At 40.4% G+C, this 17,831-nt stretch overlaps 1 protein-coding gene across 8 annotated transcripts in view; it reads right to left on the bottom strand.

Moving 5' to 3' along the window:
- KIF13A (kinesin family member 13A) overlaps positions 1 to 17,831 on the bottom strand; it is a 255,765-nt gene that overhangs the window by 22,956 nt on the left and 214,978 nt on the right. For 5 of the 8 annotated variants that reach the window (XM_060189313.1, XM_060189316.1, XM_060189317.1 and 2 more), the window contains exons 26-32: positions 13,587 to 13,625; positions 11,964 to 12,063; positions 9,147 to 9,273; positions 7,071 to 7,126; positions 3,872 to 3,996; positions 3,429 to 3,605; positions 1,938 to 2,030 (exon numbers count right to left, since the gene is read on the bottom strand). In XM_060189313.1, coding sequence (XP_060045296.1) covers positions 1,938 to 2,030; positions 3,429 to 3,605; positions 3,872 to 3,996; positions 7,071 to 7,126; positions 9,147 to 9,273; positions 11,964 to 12,063; positions 13,587 to 13,625 — 717 coding nt within the window. The remainder of the gene's footprint in view (positions 1 to 1,937; positions 2,031 to 3,428; positions 3,606 to 3,871; positions 3,997 to 7,070; positions 7,127 to 9,146; positions 9,274 to 11,963; positions 12,064 to 13,586; positions 13,626 to 17,831) is intronic. The other 3 variants (XM_060189315.1, XM_060189321.1, XM_060189320.1) reach the window with 1 other exon arrangement.

The following is a 17,831-nucleotide window of genomic DNA, read 5'->3' as shown; positions in this document are numbered from 1 at the left end:
AGTATAGTTATTGGTACATGGGTAAAATTTCTCGCCTCTTGGTGATAGGTGACTACAGAAGACTCTCATTCCCAACTCAGGTCCTTTTCCACCATTATACACCAGGACTCTAATACCCTTTCCACTCCCACCCCTCCTCTCTGTCCCTGCAGTCCTTTGCTTTGGTGCTGTGAAGATTATAAAGTTTTGATGACTAATACATTCCCTACTACTTATAGTTCAACATTCAAAAAAGCAATATGTACTTTAAGAAAATTAAAAATAGGGAGTCTGGCGGTAGCGCAGTGGGTTAAGTGCATGTGGTGCGAAGTGCAAGGACCTGTGTAAAGATCCTGGTTCGAGCCCCTGGATCCCCACCTGCAGGGGAGTCGCTTCACAGGTGGTAAAGAAGGTCTGCAGGTGTCTTATCTTTCTCTCCCCCTCTGTCTTCCCCTCCTCTCTCCATTTCTTTCTGTCCTAACAACGATGACATCAATAACAACAGTAATAACTACAACAACAATAAAAACAACAAGGGCAACAAAAGGGAAATAAATAAATATAAAAATTAAAAAAAGAAAATAAAAAATGTTTACATTTAGTCTGTTTATTTTACTGTGACTTTAAAAATATATTTATTTACTATTTTTAATTTGATAGGTCATTAAGAAATTAAGAGGGGGAAGAAGAGAGACTCATGAAGCTTCCCGCATGCAGGTGGGGGCCAGGGGCTTGATCTTGGATCCTTGTGTGTGGTAATGTGTGCACTCATCCAGGTGTGACTACCTAGCCCCTCCCCACATTTTTTTTTTTTTAAACCAGAACACTTCTCCGCTCTGGGTTATACTGGTGCTGGAGGTTCAACTTTGGACCTCAGAGCCTTTAGCATGAAAAAGGTTTATATAGTCAATATGTTGTGTCCCCAGTCTGTTTATTTTAATGAGAGAGATCTTAGAAAGATACAGAGAGAGAAACCAGAGCACTGCTCAGCTTTGGCTTACAGTGGTGTGGAAGACTGAACTTGGGACTTTGGAGCCTCAGGTACGAAAACTGTTTGTATAGTTATTATGCTGTCTTTCCAGTCAGTTTATTTATTTATTTGTTTTTGCCTGTGGGGTTATCGCTGGGTCTCTACTGCTCCTAGTGGCCAGTTTTTCCATTTTGTTGTTGTTGGACAGCACAGAGAAAAACTGAGCAAGGAGGGGAAGACAGAGAGGAGGAGAGAAAGACAGACACCTGCAGACCTGCTTCACTGCTTATAAATCAACCTCTCTGCAGGTGGGGAGCTGGGGGCTCAAACTGGGTTACTTGTGCCAGTCCTTGTGCTTTGCACCATGTGCATGTACTTGTTGTGTCACCACCTGGCCCTCAATTTCTTTTTCTTTTTTTTTTTTTTTTAAACTCATTTAATGAATCTTCACTATATATATTTGCCTCCAGGGTTATTGCTGGGGCTCAATGCCTGCACTACGAATCCACTGCTCCTAGAGGCCATTTTTCCCATTTTTTTGCCCTTGTTGTTATTGTTAGTTATTGTTGGTATTGCTATTGTTGTTGTTGGATAGGACAGAGAGAAATCAAGAGAGGAGGGGAAGATAGAGATGGGAAGAGAAAGATATAGACACCTGCAAACCTGCTTCACCATTTGTGAAGCAACCTCCCTGCAGGTGGGGAGCTGGGGGCTCGAACCGGGTTCTTTATGCTGGTCTTTGAGCTTTGCGTTATGTGTGCTTAACCCACTGCACTACCACCTGCACTCCCCCAATTTTCTTATTTTATTTAAGAGAGAGCTAGGAAGGCAGATACAGAGAGAAAGAGAAACCAGAGTACTGCTCTGTTCTGGCTTATAGTGATGCAAGGGATTGAACCTGGGACCTTTGAGCCTTAAGCATGAAAGTCTTTTGCTTTGTCTTTCAAAAACACCTGTTGCCTCTCTGGTTTAGTAATACATACTTTACCTTTGGTATATTGGATACTATTTCATAGGTTACACCACAGGAATAAAATATATTTTTCAATGATATCCTTCTCTTCAAACTCTGGGTGAAACTCTGTAGAAATGAAAAGTTGGATTAAGCTATGTAAGAAATATAAATCACATAGCATTTTACAAATTGCAAATGAATTGTCAATAACTATGTTTTAATACACATAACAACAAAATTGAACCTAAAGTCCTTGTCTTTGACCCTGAGAGACAATGATTCACGGCTATTCAGGGGAGGGATTACAGACTTTACTGCCTATTTATATTAAGGTATTTTTCGGTTGTTACTCGTATTTTCTGCTGTCCTGCTGATCACTTCACTATTTTATCAATTTATTCTAGCATATAGTAAGAAAAACCCAAAGAGGGCCATTTCACTTATTTTTAATTTTTTCTAAATTACCTTTATTTACTTATTGGAGAGAGACAGCCAGAAACCGAGAGGGAAGGGGGTGATAGGGAGGAGGGACAGAGAGACACCTGCAGCCCTGCTTCACCACTCATGAAGCGAAACCTCTGCAGGTGGGGACAGGGGCTCGAACCCGGCTCCTTGCGCACTGTAACGTGCACTTAGCCAGGGGTGCCACCGTCCGGCCCTCTCACTTATTTTATTTAAATGAGAGGTAGCTAGAGAGACAGATCTAGAGAGAAAGAGAGACCAGAGTACTGCTCTGCTCTGGCTTACAGTGATGCTAGGGATTGAACCTGGGACCTCTGAGCCTTAAGCATGAAAGTACCTCTGAGATGAGACCTGAAGAAGCAGTAGAAAAGATATTTATTTGAAAGTTGCATTTTTTCCCCCCGTTCTGTCACTACGTCACCAGGACTAGGCATTTAACCATTTTCAAAACCAGTGATGTATCATAGTTCCACTAGTGTCTCCTAGTATTATAGCTCTCAAATGAGTCAAGGTAGAAAAATCCTTTGATCTATGACATTTACTTCTGGTAACCCTCATGCTCCATTATCTTAGATAAATGAAGATCAAATAGTAACTTTCCCAGTAAGATAACAATGAGCACATCCACTGCACAAATACCACAAAACACCACTGTGTGTGGCCCAGAAAGTGGCTCACTGATGGAGGGCTGGACTTGCTAAGCTTGGGGGTTCCAACTTTGACCCCTGGTAACACATTTCCAGAGTATCTGGCATCTCTCACAAAATAAATAAAATAATTAAAAAATTTTTTAAAAATCTTTATTTATTGGATAGAGACAGCCAGAAATCAGAGAGGGAGAAAGAGAGACACCTGCAACCCTGTTTCATCACTTGAAAAGCTTACCCCCTGCTGGTGGGGACTGGGGGCTTAAACCTGGGTCCTTGCACATTGTATGTAACATGTATGCTCAACCAGGTACACCACCACATGGCCCCAATAATTTTTGAAAATAGCCATTTGTGGTAAAGTTAAAAACTTAAAGCTCATATATACAATGACTGAATCAGGGTCTGTTATTACCTGTTTGTTATAAATATTGGCTGCAATCCGTTTTCGTAATACTAACTCCATAGCAGCTGGGTGGCTGAGTTGGACTGTGGTCTTCACTATTAGGTAAATCCTTTCATTCTGCGGGGTGACCCTATTCAAGTGGACGGAATCATGCACTGAAGAATCCCAAGAGGCTATGGCTGAAACCTAGAAGTAGGGGAAAGACAGAAAGAAAAATACAAACATGATACAACTCAGGTACAGTACTTTTACACCACACACCAGAAAAATAAATGCATTGCTACTGCTATCTTCCCAACCCCTACCATTTCTGAACACCAATATATATCTTCTATGTTTTAAAGTCCCCTGTTCTCTTTCTTCAAACAGACCATCGCATTTTAATGGGAAGACAGGCCCAGAGACATGTGTTGTAGTCTGAAGTCCTTAAGAGTGTTTTAGGGATTGATTACCTCTTCATCACTGTGCTTTATGATGGGCAGGTAGAAAAACTGGCTGCCGTGCTCCTTGGGCAGGATGGAGTTCACACCCGATGCATGGGGGCCCACAAGTTGTTCATTGGCACTGAGGTCATCCGCTAGTCAAGTCCAGGGCACAGAAACACAAGTGGAGGAAAAGTCAGTTATTAAAGGAAACACTAAAATTATGTACATATGTATGTGCATATGGTACAACTCTTAGACTCTTTTTAAATTAAACATTTTTTAAAATTATCTTTATTTATTGGATAGGGGCAGCCAGAAATCGAGAGGGAAGGGGGAGATAGAGAAGGAGAGAGACAGAGAGACACCTGCAGACCTGCTGCACCACTCCTGAAGCTTTCCCCCTGCAGGTGGGGAACAGGGGCTTGAACCTAGGTCCTTGTGCATTGCATATGTGCCACCACCTGGCCCCAAGACTTTTTTTTTCAGGGGGGGGGGAGGGAGAGAGAGAGATAACACAGTTACTGGAGCTTTCCCAAGAGTCATAAAATTTCCATGTAGTGGTAGGACTAAAATATGACTTGGGTACATGTCAAAATAATTGTCCTATCCAGTGAGCTATCTCTCCAGTCCCCTTTAACCACAATTTTAAATATACAGATGGAGCTTTCTTATTTATTTCATTTTTCATTACTTATACTGCCACCGAAATGGCAGAACCACTTTCGTCTTTTACCAAAACAACTATGGAAATAAAGATATCCTTTTGTGGGTCTCCTATAAAATAGACTTAATAGATTCTAGATGTAGTCCTGGGAGAAAATATATTTACAACAAACACTTTAGAGTTTTGCTGCTTGGGCAGTGTAGCAGCCTTGTGCACCATGTACAAGGACCTAGGTTCAAGTCCCTGATCTCCATCTGCAGGGAGGGAAGTTTCACAAGTGGTGAAGTAGTGTGGCAGGTGTCTCTTTCTCTCACCCACTCTGTTTCCTTTCCTCCTTCAATTTCTTTCTGTCCTGTCAAATATAAGGGGAAAAAAGGGGGGGGGGGAATAATAGCAGCTCAGCAAAAAAAAAAAAAAAATCCAAAATGGGTTAGAGGATATGAATAGAATATTTACCAAAGAAGAGATCCAAAAGGATATATATATATATATATATATATATATATATGCTTTAAGTTACTGATTGTCAGAAAAATGCAAATAAAGACAACAATGAAATACCACTTCACTTGTATGAGAATGTCATACATCAGAAACAACAACAACAAATGCTGGAGATGTGGGTAGGGGGGGCAAAAGTACCCTCCTGCACTGCTGATGGGAATGTCAACTGGCCTAACTCCTGTGGAGAGCAGTCTGTAGAACTCTCAGAAGGCTAGAAATGGACCTACTCTATGAGCCTACAATTTCTCTCCTGGGGATATATCCTAAGGAACCAAAAAACCCATCCAAAAAGATCTGTGTATACATATTTTCACAGCAGCAAATTTTGAACATCCAAAAGCTAAAAGCAATCTAGGTGTCCAACAACAGATATGAATGGTTGAGTAAATTCTGGTATATATACACAGTGGAGTACTACTCAGCTATTAAAAATGGTGAATTCACCTTCTTTACCCCAGCTTGGATGGAGCTTGAAGGAATTATGTTAAGTGAGATAAGTCAGGTAGAAAAGGATGAATATGGGATGATCCCACTCATAGACAGAAGTTGAAAAATAAGAACAGAAGGGAAATCACAAAGCAGAACTTGGAATGGATTTGGTATATTGTACTAATGTAAAAGATGCTGGAGTAGGAGGAGGTCCTAGAACATGATGGTGGGGCAGGACCTTAGTGAGGGCTTAGAGTGTTATGTGGAACACTGAGAAATGTTACATATGTACCAACTAGTGTATTTTACCATTGACTGTAAACCATTAATCCCCTCAATAAAAAAAAATGGCAACAAGGAGTCGTGCATTCATTATGCATGCAACAAACCCTAGCAATAACACTGGTGGGAAAAAAAAAATCACTTTTCTGTTTTCTGATGTTTTACTCCCTTGTAACTTAGTATTAAATTCATTATCCTATTTAATTTACAAAAAAATTAAGTGATTTGAGCAGCCCTCAATAATTAGAGTCAAAGTTCTAACCAGTAGGGAGAAATGTGAAGATTATCTTGGATTTCCAATGTCCTACCCAATATGGGAGTCACTCTTTACAAATCTTTACAAAACAAGCAAATCCTTTTGCTTATTTGACTCTAATGACAGTGAATTCACTACTTCATGAGGCGCATATACTTTTATTCTAGACTTCTGAAACTTCTTCATATGGGGCTGGTAAAATAACTCACCCTGAAAGTGTGCTTGCTTTGTTATGCATGTGATCCAGGTTCAAGTTTGACTACCAATGCACTGGAGGGAACTTCAGTGCTTTGGTATCTTCCCCTTCTCTGCCACTATCTTTATCAAAAGTTGGCTTAGAGCAGTGAGGCCCCAGTGACTATAAAACTAAGTTTAAAAAAACAAAACAAACAAACAAACAAACAAAAAAAAACTCGTATGCAGAGTCAAAGCCAAGTTCCTGGTGTCTTCCATCCATCTACTATTCATTGTTTCTCTAGCCCATGGACCCCTGCAGAGGTACCTGCCAGAACCTGCCCATCCCCAAACAGAACAATTCTGTTTTGTAGCCTAGATATGGGAGGTACTATTTAAGATTTCATTTTGAAGATGAATTTTACTACTAAGACACACAGAATATAACTCTAATAGGTGTGATCAGGATTGATCTAATTGTTATGATAGAGAACAGGTCTTAATGCAGAGGTGTAATGCATTTTTCTGGTATTTTGGCACTACTAGGGTTGAGGAGCAAAGGGCACTAGTCTGAAATGTAGATTCCTAGGTCATTGAAAAACTTAAATATTCATAATCTCTGAGGGTGACTATTTTTCAGGTGGTTCCTGTATCCAATAAAAAGAAGCTATGTAATTCTTTTAATACTTAAGTGTGTACTTTTCAATCTCCTATGTGATCTCTTTTTAGACTAAATAGCCACAATTCTCTCCTAGTGATTCTACATGTCATGGCTACAAATATTTAGACTGTACATGTCTCCGAGACATGGCATATGAGTGATCAGAAAAGAGATTAAAGGATCAGGACAATGTGCATCTGAATAGGTTACAAACTTTAATTAAGTGTGAAAACCTTAGAATATTAGGCCTACTTACCATTCAAATCAAGAAAAAGAACTGGTATGTGGGTTTCCATTCCAGGTGGTGGGATCCTAAATTTAATAATAACATTCAATCATAACAAAACAGGCATTTTATATCCTGGTAGATAATCAAATGCAAGAGAGGCAAGGAAGCAGACATTTTATACTTCTTGGCATCTCTGTTAACAACAATCATGAAAGCTACGTGACTTATATTAAGAGCTACATGGATGACAATTACTTCACTAAAAATAAAGGTTATTTGAGGCCTTTTTTAAAAAAGAGTCATTGTGATGGGAAAAAGGGAAGATTATTTATTTATTTATAAAAAGGAAACACTGACAAAGCCATAGGATAAGAGGGGTACAACTCCACACAATTCCCACCACCAGATCTCTATATCCCATCCCCTTCCTTGATAGCTTTCCTATTTTTTAATCCTTATTAAGATAGCTCAGGAACAAGGTATAGGATCAGAACCCAAAAGTAGTAAAAAAAAAAAAAAAATCAGTACAGTTGGTCTTTAAATGCAAACTTCTTTTTTATTAGCAGACTCCACATTTACAGATTAAAGTAATGTGAACAATAGAAATAAGTGTAAACAAGAGGCCTACTGTAAATTATATTTGAATTTCTGACTTCGACAGAATGTTGGCCCATATCTCCCACTCCTAGTTGTTCAAGGGTCAACAGTGTTTAAAAAGCTCAAAGTGGGGAGTCGGGCTGTGGTGCAGCGGGTTAAGCGCAGGTGGCGCAAAGCACAAGGACCGGCATAAAGATCCTGGTTCGAACCCCAGCTCCCCACCTGCAGGGGAGTTGCTTCACAGGCGGTGAAGCAGGTCTGCAGGTGTCTATCTTTCTCTCCTCCTCTCTGTCTTCCCCTCCTCTCTCCATTTCTCTCTGTCCTATCCAACAACGACAACAACAATAATAACTACAACAATAAAACAACAAGGGCAACAAAAGGGAATAAATAAAATAAATATTAAAAAAAATTAAAAAAAAAAAGGCTCAAAGTGGGGGCCAGGTGGTGGCACACCTGGTTAAGCACACACTTTACAATGTGTAAGGACCCACGTTCAAGTCCCTGGTCTCCATCTGTAGGGGGAAAGCATCATGTGTGGTGAAGTAGGTCTGCAGGTGTCTCTCTCCCTATCTCCCCCCTCTTATTTATTTATTTATACTGGAGCACTGTTCAGCTCTGGCTTTTGGTGGTATTGGGGACTGAACTTGGGGACTTTTGGTACCTCAGGCATGAAAGGCTTTTTGTATAACCATTATGTTATCTCCGCAGCCTTCCCTCCTCAATTTCTGTCTTTATGTAATAAATAAATAAGTAACTGTAATGTGAGTACTCAATAAGGTTTGCCACTACCGGCCCAGCACTGCTCAGTACTGGTTTATGGTGGTACAAGAGGTTGAAGCTGGGACTTCTGGAGCCTTGGGCATAAGGGTTTCTTTGCATAACCATTTTGTTGTCTTTCTTGCCCAAAAGTTCTATTACTAGGAAGGAAGTCTCTGAGATGCTAAGAGAACTAAACAGTTAGCTGCAGCTGGAAACTAAATCCACATTTATAAGATTCCAGAGTCAAAAATACCATACTGATCAACTGACTTGACTGATCACCATTTATACAATGTGTCATTATTTACCACGTTAGTGTCCACACAAAGAACACAGCAGGGCATATTTCTGTCTTCCTCAAATACAAGCTGGAAATACCCTTCTGGTCAAATTAGGGGATTTGTGTTGATTCAAAAAAATTGCTTATGCTGAGGAACTGAGGAGTATGGTCTCCTGGCAAGGTAATTCTCTTTGGCTTACTGTGAGAGGAAGTTGGCTGTGGTAGGGAAGACAGCACTAGAAATGGATGGTCCTTACCATGTTACTTAGCATTTACTGGGCTAATTCTGAAAACTTATTTGCATGACTTGAGTTTTTCTTTAATTTCTGGGAGGAGGAGGGAGAGAGAAGAGACACTTCAGCACCACTCCACCATTTACGGAGCTCCTACAGTTGGATGACTCTTGCCACAGGTCACCTGCACCATCCTGTAAGGCTTGTAACAGAAGAAAGGGTGGAACTTACCAGTCTGCGGGTGCCCCAGGGATTCCACTGCCCGGAGCCGGCACCAACACAGCATTCCTTTCCTCAGTCAGTCCCACCCACTGCTCAACAAGCCGGGCCTCCCGCTCCACATCATCCTCAGTTTTTTCTGTAGAGAAGAGTGATGGCATGAGTGCCAAGGAGATAAAAGGCACAACTTCTAAATTTAAGCAAAATGTATTTTTACTCCGTGATATCTACAAGTAGTCTGTCTTTTATATTTTTTAAGACGTTCATATTTTATTTATTTATTTATTTATTTTCCCTCCAGGGTTATTGCTGGGCTCGGTGCCTGCACCATGAATCCACTGCTCCTGGAGGCCATTTTCCCCCCTTTTTGTTGCCCTAGTTGTTGCAGCCTCGTTGCGGTTATTATTGCCATTGTTGACGTTGCTTTGTTGTTGGATAGGACAGAGAGAAACGGAGAGAGGAGGGGAAGACAGAGAGAGAGGGGAGAGAAAAATAAGACACCTGCAGACCTGCTTCACCGCCTGTGAAGCGACTCCCCTGCAGGTGGGGAGCCGGGGGCTCGAACCGGGATCCTTACGCCGGTCCCTGGCGCTTTGCGCCACGTGCGCTTAACCCACTGCGCCACCGCCCGACTCCCAATATTTTATTTATTTATTTGACAGAGTCAGAGAGAAATGGAGTGAGAAGGGGGAGGTGGGGGGAGGGGAAGAAAAAGAGATACTGGCAGCATGCTTCATCAGTGAAGCTTCCCCTCTACAAATTGGGATTGGGGGTTTGGACATGGTGCCACCAACTCAGCCTCCTACAAGTAGTTTAAACATCTTTGTTCCAGGGCAGAGGGTAGATAGCATAATGGTTATGCAAAGAGACTCTCATGCCTGAGGCTCCAAAGTCCCAGGTTCTATTCCCCCATACCACCATAAGCCAAAGCTGACCAGTGCTCTGGTTTAAAAAAAAAACAACAACAAAAAAAATCAAAATCCTTGTTCCAAAAAGAACTTGAGGCCTGAGCATCCTACTGAGTGCAGAAAGGCCAGGACACTAGCCTAACAGACCAGAAGCCAGGAACAGAAAGCACTGGAGGGGTCTGGGTGGCAGCACACCTGGTAAAGCGCCAAGTACCCATGAAAAGGATCTGGGTTTGACCTCCCTGCTCCTCACCCGCAGGGGGATGTTTCACAAGTGGGGAAGCAAGTCTGCAGGTGACTATCTTTCTCTCTCTCTGTTTTCCCCTCCTCTCTTAATTTCTCTCTGTCGTGTCCAATAAAATGGAAAAAATGGCTGTCAGGAGCAGTGGATTCATAGTGCCAATGAGCCCCAGTGACTGGAGGCAAAAAAAAAAAAAAAAAAAAGCACTGGAACAAGAAATAGAACCAGGAGTTACTGGTTCTGTAAATTTCAGGAGGATTTAGATAGGTGAGTCTTAGCTTTCTTTCTTTTTCTCTTACATTTTTTTTTTTAAATAGAGACAGAAACTGAGGAGGGGGAGTTAGACAGAGAGATGCCAACAACACAACTTCATCACTTGGGAAGATTTCCCACTGCAGGTGGGGACCAGGGGCTTCAACCCATGGGTCTTTGTGCATTGTAGCATGTGTACTCAACCAGGTAGTCCCCAGTCTTAGTTTTTTAATCTACTGAACAGGCGCAATATAAATCATGTCTACTTCATGCACTAGTTGGAAGGATCAAATGCAATAATGGATATGGTATTGCCTTATAAAACTACACACTATTATATAAAAATAGAGTAAAGGGGGTCAGGGGGTCAGTACACGGTTCACCCAGTAGAGTACATGTTACTCTGCACAAGGACTTGGGTTTGAGTCATGGAACTTCACAAGCATCAGAATATGTTTTTCCTGTCTCATCTCTCTCTACTTCTCCTTTTCCCTCTTTCCCTCCTCCTTACCTTCTACTAGAGAAAAGAAAGACGTGGCCACTGAGAGCAGTAGAATCATGCAGACACTGACTAATCCCCAGGGATAAATAACCCTGGTAGGAAACACACACACACACACACACACACACACACACACACACACACACAGGTAACAACCTTTATATATTCCACTTTATTTTCCTTATTTCACTATGAAAAGGACTTTATTTGATATATTTTGAAATCTTCTAACCCATAATTCAACTTGGAGTTACCCAAATATAGTCAAAATGGGTTTTCACTAACAGGCTGAGTACATATATAAGCTGACCCCAAGGACATTGAGTCAAGATGTTTTGCTGAGGGAGAGTTTTTGTTAACTCTACATGAAACAGATTAGTCAATTGCATGAGCAAGTTATATATTCAGAATGAGGTACTAGGGTTTTGAAAGTTTATTCATAGTCTGGAATTCAAGGGACCACTGCCAGCTTAAGCAAACTGTATCCTTGGAGCTGCTGGGAGTGGAGCTGTTCTTTTAGCTTCAGGCCAACTTGAGTTCATGGCTACTGTCTAGTAATAGCTGGGCACTGACCTGCCAAATATTGTGGGTCCAGAAATGACTCTTTAGCTGAACCCTTTAGGTTCAAGTTCTGAGTCTATAACACCTCATACTGAGACAGGGGTAGATATCGATCACATTCGCATGAATCAAAAACAGAATTCAACATTTAACGTCGCAGTTACCTCACTTTTATGAAAACTTACTTTGAAATTGAGAGCCTTTTCAAGTCAACAAAGGAGAAGGAAACATGCACTAATATCTACAATTGGTACAGGTCAATAAACTAAGATACTAGTGTCCAACCAAGCGAGAAAGTAATTTGTCACTACTACCTAGAAGGGAAAATAAAAGCTATTCCCAGGAAAAACTTTAATCTCACATACCTTTTTTATTGCTGACTTTTTTAATCTGTTCATCTAAGTATTCTCGTCTTTTAATGAGTGCATCAGACCACCTCTCTCTCACACAGTTTAAGTCTTCTTCCTGACACAGGGAGGGAAAACATTTTGCTATATAGTGCACACACATCTGTTTTTATTTTTAGTTAAGACGTTTAAAATGATTAGGAAACTTTTTATTAGGAAAGGCCACTGAACATTTGCTGTGTGATTAATATGCAGGAAAGCAAAGAGGCCTCAGTCACTTTGCATGCTGACTGAGGATTCTGTTACTTAGAAATCAGAACCCCTGAATTTCCAAAAGGATAATTTTACTTAAAAGCAAGAGAAGCTCAAATAACACCAGCTGTTGATGATTCTTACATGTTATGTATGTGTGTATGTTTAAATTGCAGCTATTCGTTTGTGATTCCAAGCAGGAAGGACACCATGAATAGAGCCCAAGCCATGTAACAGGGAATAAAATGGAAAACGGCAGGCATTTTCATAGTTCACAGTTCAATGGCTTGATACTGTGTATATTCTGAAATGCAAAGAATAGGTCAGCAGAGAACTCTTTGAATTTATGCAAGATTTTTATCTCTACCTGCTACCAAAAACCTCCCAAGCAAAAACCCTACATGCAGTCAGCCATGCTTTCAGAACTCCCAGAAGCAGCTGTTTGACTTCACTTTGAGTAAAATGGCAGGAAGCTCACAGCCAAGGGATGTTAGTGGCATTGCTGAGATCCAATGAGATACTGGTGTATTCCCTGAAATTTGTTTTTGTTTGCTTTCTTGGTGAAATTAAGAAGGGAAAAAACCCCACCAATTCTACTCAAAATGCTCTCTGGCTCACTTCATTCTAGTTTAACCCTTGCAATGTTACATGAAGACACCTGAGAATCTTTGGAGGCTTTACCTACATGTTTTATTCAGGAAGGCACACTTTAAAAATATGCTTTTATAGAATCTATGTGGAGACTAATTATAAAGACTGGGAATCAAACCCAGAAAACTTTATCTTGTTTTGTCTCTTTAGCCATTAAAGTACCACATTCTACAATAAGATTAGTCAGCACTTATCTAGATAAAAATTCAAATTTTTCTCCATTAAAAAAAAAAGCTGAGATTTTGGCTGTAATGAGAGAAGAAAACTGACTTACCAAGAAAAAAAAAACCCAATCAAAACTATGTGCTTAAAATGTCTTTGACTTTTCTATCCAGTAATAGTGTCTTAAAATAAAATGGCATAGAACAATACTAGTTTCATAGATGTGAGAAACTTAATACAGTTTTGCATAGGAAAGATAAGAGTCCATTATAAATTATGCATGGATAACTATGATTTTTAAGACCATAAATTTAATTCAGATAGAAGACTTTACAAACTAGTAATTCAAGATGACATCTTGAATTAATACTGTATCTGTTTATAAATTTTGAACTGAGAGAGAAAGCTACAGAAAAAGTATTGCATCTCTGATTATATTTAAAGCAAATCAAGAGTGAGTGAAAACTGCAAATCCTTGCACTATGGTTCTCTGTCCTCCTCCCTTCCCTCTGCTTTGCAAATGCTGGCAATTAGCAGTAGCTGTGCCCCATGCCACAGAATTGACAGCAGCAATACCTGATAACTATCCATATCATCACCATCCTCATCATCTCTCTGGTAGGAAAAAAATAAACATAAAGGACATGCATTTTGTTTCTCAAACAGCACACAAGGAAAAAAAATTCTTTAAGCTTAACACATACATTGTAACAGGCAACACACACAACATTAGCATGATAAAACTTTTGAGATTTAGCTTAACCTTAACCTCAAAAAAGGTTCAGTGGATTTGATTCGCTTATTTATAATTACTTAAAGAATTTAAAGGGGTCAGGTGGTGGTGCACCTGGTTAAGCACTCACATTACAGTGCACAAAAACCTAGGTTCAAGCCCCTGGTCCCCATCAGCAGGGGAAAAGCTTCACAAGTGGTGAAACAGGGCTGCAGGTGTCTCTCTGTGTCTCTCTCCCTCTCTATCTCCCCTCCCCCTTCAATTTCTGTCTCTATCCAATAATAAATAAAGAAAAAAATTTAAAAAAGAATGTAAAAAGAATTAGATAAAGAAAAGTCATTTATTTTCAAGGAAAAGCACAAACACTCCACAAATGGTAAGCATGAATTTCCCACATTTGGGGAAATCACAGGGGTAGCATATCTGGAATGTAATGAGTACTTGCATTGGGAAAAAAATGTTCATGATTCTTTACCTTTCAAGTATAAGAAAGCACTTTTTTTAAAAAAAAACAAAAGCTTTCTTAGATAGGGACAGGAACCAACAGCAATGAATCAGGCCTTATGCAAATAGTTGTTGCATATTTGTGGGAGAACTGAGATTTAGAACAAAGTTAGCAAGACGAAAAGGCAAATGGGAAGGGGCTTTAGGTGGTCCAGGAAGTGGCGCAGTGGATAAAGCATTGGGCTTTCTCTAGCATGAGGTCCTGAGTTGGCTCCCAGGCAGCACATATACCAGGGTGATGTCTGGTTCTTTCTCTCTCCTACCTTTTTGAGAGAGAGGGAGAGGGAGAGGGAGAGGGAGAGGGAGAGGGAGAGGGAGAGGGAGAGGGAGAGGGAGAGGGAAGGGAGGGAAAGGGAGAGAGACAGAGAGAGGGAGGGGGAGGGGAAGGGGGAGGGGGAGAGGGAAGGGAGGGAAAGAGAGAGAGAGAGACAGAGAGAGAGGGAGGGGGAGGGGAAGGGGGAGGGGGAGAGGGAGAGGGAGAGGGAGAGGGAGAGGGAGAGGGAGAGGGAGAGGGAGAGGGAGAGAGAGAGATGGAGAAGCGGCTTTAGAGAAGGGGCTTTAGATCTCTATGGCTGGGGCCAGGCCATGGTGCACCGATGAAGCGCTTATAGGACGAAGCTTAAGGATCTAGGCTTAAAGATGTTGGTTCAAGCCCCTGGCTCCCCACCTGCAGAGAGTCGCTTCACAAGTGGTGAAGCAGGTCTGTAGGTGTCTATCTTTCCCTCTCCTTATTGTCCTCTCCCTTCTCAATTTCTCTGTCCTATCCAAAAAATCGAAAAATCAGCCACAGGAGCAGTGGATTGTTTGGTATTGTACCGAACCCTAGCGATATCTCTGGAGGCAAAAAAAGAATCTCTACTGCCTAACCTCTTAAGTTTAAGCAACGAGGAAAAGAATGCACTGAAGGATAAAATGATTTAAGTCTAAGAAAACACAGGTGGTGGCAGCGCTAGGCTCTAGCATCTCATGTCAGAGCTGTCTTCCCTGCACCACACCAGTGTTACTGACTAAATCATCTCAGGCAAAAGCTCACTGGGGAGCTCAAGGCTGCATATATACAACAAAACGGCAACAACACAGCCCATTATTTCAAATATGTTTATACAGCATTATACACTACTGGGAATAAAAATCAGAACTGTCCTTAGCAGTTTTTAAAATGGCAGTACTTTAAGTTTATTTTTGGTGCCAGGGATCAAACCCAGGGACTTATACATTTAAAGCATGTGTTCTACCACTGAGCTATTTTCCTGACTCTTTAGCAACATTTTATAGTAATTATACAAAAGAGTTTCTGCAATTATGTATAGCAAAAATCTGCCATCCTAAAATATGTCTTTAGCAAAAAGTTAATTCCATGGGAGAGGCCCTGAAGCTAGGAATAAGTTACTTTTTGTAAAAAAAAAGAAATATTTACATGGTGGGTCAGGCAGTGGCGCACTGGGATAAGAGGACATAGTATGAAGAGCAAGGAACTGTGTAAGAATCCTGGTTTGAGCCCCTGCTCCCCATCTGCGGTGTGTGTGTGTGTGTCACTTTACTAGTGGTGAAGCAGGTCTGTAGGTTTCTATCTTTCTCTCCCTCGCCCCTCTCAATTTCTTTCTGTCTTATCAAAAAAATTTTTTTGAAGAAATGGACACAGAAGCAATGGATTTGTAGTATAGGCACTGAGCCTCAGCAAACCTGGAAGCAAAAAAAAATAATAATAAAAAAATAAAAATCTACATCTATATATGTAAATATTGGCCCATAAGCTCTAGATTCCAGCAGTGCTGGGCACTAAACCTGGGATTGGTTCCAGCACCTCAGGTATAAAAATGTGTTGCATAAAACTCTGAACCTTTTCAGCCAACAGGTTCCGGATGCTATCATGATGCCGACCTGACTTCCCTGGGCAGATGACCCCACGAATGTGTCCTACCTTCCCAGATCCTTCTCCACTAAGGAAAGAGAGAGACAGGCTGGGAGTATGGATTGATCTGTCAACGCCCATGTCAGCGGGGAAGAAATTACAGAATTCAGACCTTCCACCTTCTGCACCCCATAATGACCCTGGGTCCATACTCCCAGAGGGATAAAGAATAGGAAAGCTATCAGGGGAGGGGATGGGATATGGAGTTCTGGTGGTGGGAATTGTGTCCCACATCCTATGGTTTCCATTTTATAAATAAAAATTAAAAAAAAACTCTGAACCATCTCCACAGTTTTATTATTATTATTATTATTATTATTATTATTATTATTATTTTAGCATTTTAAGGAGCTGAGGAAGTGTCTCAACTGGTAGATTCCTAGCACAGCCATGTGGCAAAAAGGTGCTCTGGTTTCTTTTTCTCTGCCTCATGTGAAACTGTCTCATATGTAGTAAACAAAATAAATAAATTAAAAACTACTTTAAAATGTAATTAAAATTCACCTATATAGATTTCGAAATAAGCTGATTTAGTTTATCATCAAATATTTATAACTTAATAAATGCAAGTCTAATAACTAAAATTTTCTTGAACTAACCCCCCATAATAGTAAAACACAAATAGGAAGTTCCAATCTTTCTCTCTCTCTCTCTCTCTCTCTCTCTCTTCTCTCTCTCCTTCCTCCCTCCCTCCCTCCCTCCCTCCCTTCCTTCCCTCCTTCCTCCCTTATTTTAGCAGAGCACTGTTTAGCTCTGGCTTATGGTTGTGCAGAGGAACCTGGGACTTTGGAACCTCAGGCAGAAGAGTCTCTTTGCATAATCATTATGCTATCTACCCCCACCATTAATTTTTCTACTAAGTATTTTAATTAACTGAAATTGGCCTGGGTTTTCAAGAGGTAAAGTCATTACAGGATCAGAGTATTCTGTATTAACTCAAGTAACTACATCAGAATAACTATACAGTATTCTGTCAATAATAAAACAGTTACTAGACCTGATTTTAAGCATGGCAGTGAAAAAAAAAAAACTTTGATTTGAAAGAGAATTTATGCACTCAGGAGACAGCATAATGGTTATTTAAAAAAACCTTTGGGCAGGGGTAGATAGCATGATGGTTATGCAAACAGACTTTCATGCTTGAGGCTCCATAGTCCCAGGTTCAATCCCCTGCACCACTAAGCAATGCTCTGGTTGAAAAAAAAAAAAAGTTAAAAAAAAAATCTTCATGTCTGAGGCACCAAGGTACCAGGATCAATCCTCAGAACTATAAGTCAGAGCTGAACACTGCTCTGTTAAGAAACAAAACATGTATATATATGTATATATGTATATGTATATATGTACATATATATATGTAACTTGTAAGAAGTTATGTATTAAAAAAGGAAGTTTATTAGAAGATAGTAACCCACATCCTTTTGGGGAGGTAATTTTTGAAGAGGAGAAATGCCCTCATCGTCCCTGTCCAAATCTTTAAAACAGTTTAAGAGTTCAGTTGCTGAGAGTCAGAGTATAGCTGGTCCTATACTCGTGCTTGGGAAAGGCTGATGTTTGAGAGCTCAGATTTTAACAAAAACAAACAAACAAAACCAAAACCATTTAACTTAAGAGAGAAGAGTTGCTTTAAAAAATTAAAATAGGGGGCCAGGCGGTAGCACAGTGGATTAAG

This window comes from Erinaceus europaeus, chromosome 4 (genome assembly GCF_950295315.1).
Source record: "Erinaceus europaeus chromosome 4, mEriEur2.1, whole genome shotgun sequence".
Classification (NCBI taxonomy): Eukaryota; Metazoa; Chordata; class Mammalia; order Eulipotyphla; family Erinaceidae; genus Erinaceus; species Erinaceus europaeus.
The sequence above is the reverse complement of the archived record's forward strand: the minus strand, read 5'-3'. Positions and strand labels throughout refer to the sequence as shown.